This window comes from Alligator sinensis, unplaced genomic scaffold (genome assembly GCF_000455745.1).
Source record: "Alligator sinensis unplaced genomic scaffold, ASM45574v1 scaffold975_1, whole genome shotgun sequence".
Taxonomy (NCBI): Eukaryota; Metazoa; Chordata; order Crocodylia; family Alligatoridae; genus Alligator; species Alligator sinensis.
In genome coordinates, this window is record NW_005842068.1 from 2,566,251 (window position 1) to 2,576,271 (window position 10,021).

Consider the following 10,021-nt stretch of genomic DNA (forward strand, 5'->3'; position numbering starts at 1 on the left):
CCCAAGTCGGAGATCTCCGAGAATCTCAGGAGGATCCTGAGAACCCTGATTCCGAGAATTCTGGGAGAAATCCGAGAGAATTCCGGCAAGGAGTCCATGATTACCTCGTGGACTTCTACGTAAATCTCGGACCGACTGGTAGCCTGATCAACTACTAAGAGCCTCTCCCCATCGCCGATAGATTCCTAGACGTATCCCTCTCCCTGCGCGCAAACAAACCCACGGAGCCTAGCAAACTTCGTGGGAGAGAGAATAAACGGACCCACGGAGCTTCAACAACTCCATGAGAGAGAGAGAGAGAGAGAGAGAGCTAGTCGTAGTCCTCTAACGAGGACTTAAGCGGAGCTGAACCTGGAAACTGTCCAGCCTACACCGCAACCATCTTCGGTGTAAGTAAACAATCTTTAAATTAACCATTACGCGTCCATGACTAATTCTAGCTCGCCACCGGTCCTCTCCGACCCCGCGTGCCTGGGCTCCTGGCCACAGCCCACGTGCACAAAGACGGGTCTGCATATCACTCCCGGCCCGCTCATGGCAACATGGATGGGATCGGGAGGCAGCCCGCACAGGGCTAAGAAGCAGTACTCCTCCTTGGTGATAGCTCCTCCCTTCCACTGGTTGTACACCCCTCTTTTAGTCCTGATAACTAGATTACAGTAATGGATGAGTGTACTTGTTCAGGAAGGATGGGCAGAGGAGAAAAGGAGGAGATACTGCCTGACATAAAAGTAACATACACGTGTTCAGAGATGCAGTATGAAGTGGAAGATTAGACCTATTTAAAGCCTCTGGGTAAAGGTCAGAGGAGAGAGAAACAGGGGGATGTCATGGTGGGCATTTGCTCCAGGTCACCAAATGAGAAGGAGGTAGATGAGTCCTTCTTTAAATAACTGATGGAAGTTTCCAGATGGCAGGACTTGGTTCTCATGGGGGACTTAAATTATCAAGACATTTGCTGGAAGGGAAACACAGCAATGCACAAGCAGTCCAGCAAATTCTTGGAGTGTGTTAGGGATAACTTTAATATAGATAGCAGAAAGGCCAACTAAGAGGGAAGCTTTTCTTGACTTGCTGCTCTCCAACGGAGATGAATTGGTTGAGAATGTGAAGATGGAAACCAACTCAGGTGACAGTGACCACGAACTGATGGAGTTCAAGATCCTACGGGAAGGAAGGAAGCACAGCAGTAGAATAAAAAGACAATGAATTTCAGAAAAGCAGACTTCAGGAAATTCAGGGAACTAACTGTTGGGCAGGGTCCCCCAAGAAGCAAGTCTAAGAGGAAAAGGAGTCCAGGAGAGCTGGCTGTACTTTAAGGAGGCTCTTTTAAGGGTATAAAAGCAAGCAATCCTGATGAAATAGAAGAATGGGAAGTGCAAAAGGAGGTCGGCTTGACAAAACAGCAATCTCTTCAATAAGCTAAAACTCAAAATGGAATCCAATCAAAAAAAGTGGAAACTTGGTCATACTACTAGGGAAGAGCATAAGTGCATCACACAGGTATGCAAGAAGAAAATTAAGAAGGCTGAAGCACAATTTCAGATGCAACTGACAAGGGGTATAAGAGTCAAAAGAAAAGGAGGAGGGAATTCTACAAGTATGCAAGAAGTAGGAGGAACTATAGGTCCCTTATGGAATGAAAAAGCAGTTTAGATACAGATGATGAAGGAAAGTCTGTAGTATTTAATGCTTTTTACTCCAGTCTCCACAAACAAGGACAGCAACCAGATGACAAGCACAGCTGGCAGCAAAAACAAGGAAGCAAATAAACAGCCAGAACAAAAGAACAAATAAGGAATTACTTAGAGAAATCAGATGATTTCAGCTTGGCAGGGCCAAATGGGACATACCCTCTCTGAGAACTTGTAGAGGGTAGGTGAGGTCCCAGATGTTTGAGAAAAGGGCAAATATAGTGCCCATCTTTAAGAAAGGAAACAAGGAGGATCCTAGGAATTAGTCAGAATGGCCTCAATATCCAGAAAGATCACAGAGCAGGTCCTCAAGGAATCCACTGTGAATCATCCAGAAAACAAGGTCATCAGGAACAAGCAGAACAAGATCAAGTCATGCCTGAACAACCTGATTTCTAATGATGAGATGACAAGCTGAGAGCAGTGGATGTGATATAACTTAACTTCAGTAAAGTCTCTAACACTGCCTCCTACAACACTGTCATTAACAAGCAAAGGAAATACAGAGTATACAAAAATATGGTGTAAGTTAGATACATAACTGGTTGGATCACCATGCTCTACAAGCAGCCATCTGTGGCTCAATGTCTAGTTGGGAGGAGGTATAAAATAAGGTCCCCATTAATGATTTGGATTATGGGACTGAGTGCACACTTAACAAATTTTTGGATGACACCATGCTGAGTGGGACCGCAGGACACCCCAGAGGGTGGGGCTAGGATCCAGAATGACCCAGCTATAAGGGAAAAATCATCCACAATCAATCAGATGAGATCCAACCAGGACAAATGCAAAGTCCTGCACCTGGGATGGAATAATTGCATGCACAAATGAGGAGTGACCAGCTAGGCTGCAATAGTGCAGAGAAGGCCCCCAGGAGTTACCATAAGCTGAATATGAGCCAATACTGTGCTCGTTGCAAAAGAATCCAGTAACATACTGGGTTGCATGAACAGCCAATCAAGGGAAGCGATTCTTCCATTCTAGTTAGCATTTGTTAGGCCTCCACCTGGAGCACTGTGTCCAATTTTGGGCCCCATGCTTCAGAGACATGAACACATTGGAAAGGGCCCAGAGCAGAACAACAAAAATGCTTAGAGCCTGGGAGGCAAGACTTGGGGACATGAATGATGTGTGCCCCCAGAGACTGGGGGAGGCATGGCAACTGCCTGCAGGTAGCGGTCAGCGGGAAGCTCCTGCAGGCTGCCACAGGGGTGTTGGCAGTGGGGGGGTGGCGAGTACTGACCAGCAGTTGGTGACCATCCACAGATGCCGCTGCCAGTTCCAGTTCCAGAGAGGATGGAGACCACGTTCCTACCTGTTCCAAAGAGGACGGAGGCCACGTTTCTCCATGGCAGCAGGGGACAGGACTAGCAGCAAGAAAAAAACTGTAAACAGGGCCATTTACATCCAACCCTGGCTTCTCCTCCAGGAAGCCCTGAGCCACCGGGCTCGGAGGCTAGTGCAGAAGAACCCATGAAAGCCAACTTAAGCCTTCTCCCAGCTCTGAACACATAGGCGCAGGCGAGGTTTCAAGGAAAGCGTCTGCAGGGCCCCCGACAGCCCTTGGGGACTCGGGTGGGGGCGGCGAACAACCAGGTCCCCCGCACGGGAGCCCCCAGCCCGGCGCGAGGTCCTGGAGGGGCGGCACCAGGGGAGACGCACCGAGGGAGCCGCCGCCCACCAGGACTGCGCCGGTGAGGGCCCCGGCCGAGGCGCCGTAGATGCAGCGGGCGTCGCGGAGGATGCGCGGGGCCCGCTCCTGCAAGCAGGTGGCCGCCCCGATGTGGTAAACGCCTAGGAAGCCACAGCCCGCGAAGGACAAGCTCCAGCCGCACTCGTAGTCCAGCATCCCGGCGCCTGGCGGGCGAGGCCAGCAATCGGGCAACAACGAAGACGCCGCTCAGGTAGCCCCAAGCACTGAGGAGCGAAGGCGGAGCGTCCACCCCCGCAACATTGTGATGGCACCAGCCGCCTCCGCCAATCGTCAGCTACATGCAAATCAACATCAAGAGCGAGAGGCCAGCGGAGTGCGCATGCGCCCGGCGGGGGCGGCCAAGATGGTGGCGTGGTCTGTGCTGTGCATCTCCTTCCCCCACCCAGCCATGTACCTATACATACACCGCTGCATTCACTCACACACACACACTCTGCTACATTCTCACATGCTCTGCATTCGCAGACGCTGCTGCATATACATGCTCTGCATTCGCATGAAAACTGCTGCATGCACACACACACACTGCTCCATATACATACTCTGCATTCACACTCATCCTGCTCCGTATGCCTTTGTACCCAATACATTCTGTGGTGAGGGATTAGTTAGGATGTTTTTAAAAGCTGGATTGTGACTGGGAGGACCACCTGGACCCCAAATAAGAACAAAAACATGGAAGAAAGGAGAGCATTTCACCACAATTCTGGAGGTAGAGAAAGGACAAGATCTGCATGTGGCAAGTCACTCATTATTACTTATTGCTGCCAGCAGTGGTGCTCAACTCCTCAGCCTCTCAGGCCTGGTGAGTGGCACGGGGCCAAGTCTGGGCCACATCACCTGTGGGGTTGGCACTGGATTAGGCCCCCTGTGCCCAGATCAGGCACCCGAATTGGGCCCTGCACCATTCGGGCCCAGCCCCACATGCCTGCATTGGGACCTACACTGAAATTTGTGAATCCATGGGGAGCCCAGCAAGCCTGGTGCCACAGCTCCACCTCTTCTCCCAAGGTTTGGGCAACTTATTCAAAACCCACTCTTCTATTGATTGGTTCTTCCTTCTCAGAGAAGACAGGAGAGAGATTGTTTTATCCTATATGGAAGCTGGCTAGAAGGAATGGATCTGAAATGTATTCCCTCCCATAAGACAAGTATATTTCTTATTTTAATTTATCTGCTCCTTGGCTTGAGTAAAAGGCTCAGACTGAACCCACTAAAGGGATTTGTCTTACCTCTTTTTGGTTGGATGGTGAGATGCAATACCATCCTATTATTATTATTATAAAAGTATAAAAACAGAAAACATTTCATGTATTTGTCATCCCCCACCAATTACATAACTGAAAAAAAAAAAACTTTGTTTCACACCCCGCTTTGTGTATTAATGCAAACCTGTCCCTTAAACATTCCTTCTAGTCTGTTCCCCTTCATACAGAAAAGGCACAACTTAATGTACAATGCTCTTGCTTTCCAGTCTGCTACCATTTCCTCAGTCTGTTGCAATAAAGCACAAAACAGTCTTAATTATTCTTAAATAATAAACACCAGTCTGTCTGCTTCCACGCACTTTCGGCCTGCTCTTCCCCTAAGCTTGCAGTCTCTGGCGTAATACGAGTGTAGTTCATCGAGGGCCTAGTCCCAAGCATTCTGTAACTCAATTCCAAACTTTAAAAAGGCAGCAGGTTTCTGGTCTTCCATAAGTCTATCCAAAAGCTACTAGAGTCATTTGAAAGCAAAACCAGTCTGTTACCTTGCCCTTTGGCCATGCAGTCTAGTGGCTTTGGTTAAAGTCTTTGCTCCTGTTACTTTACAGATAAAGGTTCACACACTGTCCCACAGTTCTTTTGCAAAGCTACTCTCCCAGGAGACATGCTGCTCCAATTCTTCCTCCTTCCATCTTATTCTTGGAAATCTGGGAGACCAGACCAGCCACCAACTGTAGTGCCTTGCTTTTATGGATAGTAAATAGCATGAAATCTGCATGTTGTGGCACCATCCCCTTGTCCTGTACCCCCTCCCATACACCATGTGATTTCTCTTTGCTCATGATTCCTCATTCTTCTTTACTCGAATCAGGATTATAGTGATCTTGTTGCTGGACCAAAGTTCTCGATTCTCTTGGATACAAGAGGAGGTTGCCATGCCCACAGCACCAACAGTAACAAACAAATAACCCATGCACCACCATTGTACAACACAGGCTCGAAAAGAAAGCTAACAGTGAAATTCTCAACTAAAGCCAGGACTACAATAACCTCCCCCCCCTCAGAGAGAAAAGCCATACAATCCCTAAAATCCAACAATGAAATAGTAAGCAAACCAGTGAACAACAGTGGAGCATTATTATAATCATCTTCAGCTTTCAAAACTAAATCAATGAGGCCAACAAACAAGTCTATGATACCAAATACAGGTTTCCCTCGCTTTATGCTGTACATGTGTTCCTGGAAAATGGAGCATAACTTGAATTCACATAAAGGGAACCCAGTTGACAATATAACAAATAGGGATATGTTCCAAGACACTGACTGTACTGACCCCCTTGACTGCATTGACATGGCATTGCACTGCTCCCGAGGGAGGTGCAGCTCCAGAAGCAGGGCACCAGCTGTTCTGAGCAGCAGCTGCAAGTGCTGCTGCCAGGCGGCTTCATGGCTCACAGCTCCTGGGGCGCCTTGCTGATGGGGCTTGACTGGACCGGGCTGCAGAGGCCAGCACCAAAGCCCAGCCCAGGCACCATCACTTGGCTCAGCCCCCACAAATAATAATTTTTTCTTCCTCTGCCTATGGCATCACTTCCAGAGTGCACTGCACAAAGCAGCTGACTCTGGGCTTCCACCACACCAATTGCAAAGAGTAAATTTACCTCACATATAACAAATACATTATCAAATCATTCCCACACCAGTGATGGATGTTACCAGCATGTACTCTAACATTCCACACCAAATTACAGCTGCCTGCCTGAAATACCTTTAAGAACATGGAGTACACACAGATTTGCAACATGTTGCACAAATCATTCACTTCATCCTCACCCACAACCAGTGGCAGATTACTGGGGCCCTAGGCAAACAGAAAATTAATGGCCCCCTACCAAGCAAGGGCAGGTTCCCTCTGTGCCTGCCAGAGGGCTGTGGCTGGGCCCACCTGGCTTCCTTAGCATATCTGGGGTGAACCAGGGGGTGCGAGTACCACCGAGGTGAAGGCAGCTCCAGCCCCAACCCACCCCCTCCCCCTGGTGGGTGTTGCACAGTTGGAGCTGTGGTACCCCAGTGCCATGGAATGGGCTTGGGCCAGGGCCAGCTTGTGGGGGGAGGGGAGAGGGGGTATGAGCTCCACCCCTGGCTGCCCGCCCACCCACCCCTCTGCTGGCCTGGACAGGGTGGGATGAGGCTGTCCCGTCCTATCCCCATGGCACTGGTGCTGGCCACCCACAGATGGCAGGGAGTGGAAGTGGGGCTGCCCATGGGGCCTGCTGGCAGCAGATGGTCCCAGGAAACCACCACTGCCTGCAGGGAGCCCTATGCCTGCCCCTAGCTTCTGGCCCTGGCTCGGCTGGAGAGGAGGAGGTGCTTGCTGCCCACCCCATATGCCCACAGCCAGAATGCCCTCCTGAGCAATGCTGCTCCTGGCACCCCTGTGGACCCCTGATTGGCAGGGGCACTTGCCCCCTCCCCCCCCCAAGAAGACAGTCAGCAACTAGAGGGGAGGTCCCCCTGCAGCCAATCCCACAGGCTAGGGTGGTGGGGGGTCCCCGCAGTTGATCTTGCCAACTTGAAACTGGCAGTGGCACGGTGCTGGCACTTCCAGGCACACCACTGGCACTTCCAGGTCAGTGGGATCGGCCACGAGGGGACCACTTCTCCTGGGGCACTCTCCAGCCGGTTCTCTCACCTGCCCCACCTGCCTGGGAATGCTGTTGTCAGGGGGTGCATCAGCGCTCTCAGGGGGTGCATGTGCACCCCCTATGCATCACCACTGGCCTGGTGTTAATCCACACCTGCCCACAACAACTTCAGTTTCAACAATTGGCACTTCCTCCAAACCATGGGCACAGCTATGGGCACACAGATGGCCCCAAATTCTTCATGAGCAACTGGAGGAGGAATTTCTAGAAAAAAAAAATACACCATCAAATCTGCACTGTACCCATGTTACATAAATGATATTTTCATTATCTGCACTGAGCATCATCCCAAGCATACCAAAAAAGCTATAATCTACAGTCAGGCCCTCAGATACCACCACATCGGCTCTGAAGAGAATACTTGTTATACCCACCTTAAAATCTGCCTTCATACAATAAGACACTCCAGGAGAGAAATAAACTGTATCTTTGAAGCAGCTACCCAAATACCCTTCAATACCCTGCTACAATACCAAAAAAAATCCTTCTGTGACTGCATACCCCGGTGGTTACCACACTGGAAATTATTAGAATAGGGGCTCATCCTCTGGCCCTGTGCCACTGGCTCATGGGGCTCCCCACAGGTGTGTGGTGAGCCCCACAGGCCATGGCTCTATACACTAGATTGGGCACACAGCCAGCGTGAGACCTGATCCAGTGTTTGGAGCCAGATAGAGGCAGTGCAGGCCCCAATACCAGGATGTGGGGCTGGGCGGAAGCAACACAGGGCCCCAAAGCCTGATCCCAGCATGTAGGATGGAACAGAGGCAGTGTTAGGCCCTGGGGTCCAATCCCAGCAAGTGGGACAGGACATAGGGAGCAGAGGACTCTGATCCCAGCATGTAGGACCATAGGGAGGTGGCACAGGGCCCCAGCCCCCTGATCCCAGCACATAGAGCTGGATGCCCCAGAGCCCAATCCATAAGCATGTCTTATGTGCATCAAGCTAACAATTAAAAATTAATGCCAGTTCTGAAGTCTGGATTTTACTCTGCACTTTTTGGTTCTCTCTTCTGCCCCTGTGACTCCTAGGTACCATTCAAACCTTTGTCTGAAGACCCTCCGTTTCTCTTCTATATTCCCTGATAGTAGAAGGACAGGTAGAGGTTGCAACACTTCTATGACCAACATCATCAATATTTGTATAACATGCTGCACAAATCATCCACTTCATGAACAGTGCAAGCCCCTAGTGGCTAGGAGGACACAGCGGTGGCAGGAGTGCGACAGTGGGAGTGCAGCAGCAGTAAGCGCAGAGCTCCCACAGATGCCGCCAGCGCTGTTGGTGGGGGTGCGCTGCCATACTCGGGGTGCATGTGCACCCACGTGCATGCCCTATGAATTGCCCGTGATCCACTTCATCCTCATCCACAACCAGTGGCAAGTATAGTCCTTAGACTATCACTGTGCAGAAAGATCATCAAGTGACCCTTGTCCTTCCATGTGGCTGCAACTTCCTTTTCAGTTTGGAACTCAAAACCTTTCAAGTTCTGTCTCATTTGCAACTCCTGATCTGTGTGATCCCCGAGTTCAATAAATACAGGCATACATGAATGAGAAGAACTAAACAATGAACTTTATTGTGGAGCAGTAAGCAACCTCTGCAGACCCATGTCCCTTAACTAACTAGCTAGCTAAGGGACCATGTATGTCCCAATTCCCAACTTCTGTGATCTTCTGTTATGGGGTATAGCAGGAGGCTTAATGCTCTTGCTACTTTAAGAGAAGGCAGGCTGTGTGAAAACTAGCCTGCAGGTGTGACAGGGGGCATTTAGGAGCCATATGACCTAAAGGGTCTGAACTAGCAGAATAAAAGCAGGGCAGGCAGTCTAGCCCAGAGAACCATGGAGAGATGAGCTCTGAAGCAGCAGGGCTGTAGCAAGGCTCCAGACTGATACCGAGCTGGGTTAAGCAAAACCAGTGGTTTAGGGATTGAGACTGTAGGGGCAGTTGAAGTTTCAACTAGCCCAGAAGCGGGGCCAGGACCCATTGGATAGGAGCCAAGGCCAAGGAGCAGGGCCACATATCTGTAGCCTGTGAGAAGCAAGAACCAGGGTCAAGAACCCACAGCCTGTGAAGGGTGAAAACAAGCAGGGCCAGGAATCCTATAGCCCAGGAGGTCTCACCTGGCCTAGGAGTGGGGTCAAGGCCCCAGTTTAGTGGCCAAAGGTTGAGAAAGGGTCATAGCCGGAGACTGCCAGGGCCCAGGAACTCGGAGATCTCAACTGGCCTACAGCCCAGGAAGAGGGGTCAAAAAGAGGGCCACAGCCAGAGACTGATAGGGGCAGAGACCCACAGCTCAAAGGAGGGTGGAGACAGGCTAGGGGCCCAGTGCCTCTAAAAGGTGGGAACAGGGTCAGGGACCCATGGCAGTGCCTGGGAGTAGCTAAGATGGGCAAAGTGCCTGGGTGTGGGTAGAAGGAGACAGAGACCTGAGCCCAGCAGGTGCAAAGGATGCAGGCCTAAGCTAGCGAGTGAGGGATCGGTAACATCTATGAGGCTTGATCATGGCTATAAGGGGAGAAGATGAGGCCACATAATTAGCCCTTAAACTGATGAGCAGTGACACTTTGATTCTTCAGTGTGAGGCCTTGCCTGGGGAGCCCTGGGGCAGCCTCTCTTCTTATAAAGATATAATTACAGCAAGGCATGGCAGGAAAGTTGAAGGGGAGATTGGCCCCAAAGGAAGCAGAGGTGACA

General features: G+C 50.5%; 1 protein-coding gene across 6 annotated transcripts in view; it reads right to left on the reverse strand.

Annotated features, from left to right (window-relative positions):
* Nucleotides 1–3,917, reverse strand: part of LOC102378694 (patatin-like phospholipase domain-containing protein 2) — a 60,050-nt gene extending 56,133 nt beyond the window's left edge. For all 6 annotated transcript variants that reach the window (XM_025204101.1, XM_025204098.1, XM_025204100.1 and 3 more), the window contains exon 1: nt 3,360–3,917. In XM_025204101.1, coding sequence (XP_025059886.1) covers nt 3,360–3,546 — 187 coding nt within the window. In that variant the 5' untranslated portion in view covers nt 3,547–3,917. The remainder of the gene's footprint in view (nt 1–3,359) is intronic.
* Nucleotides 3,918–10,021: the final 6,104 nt, after the last annotated feature.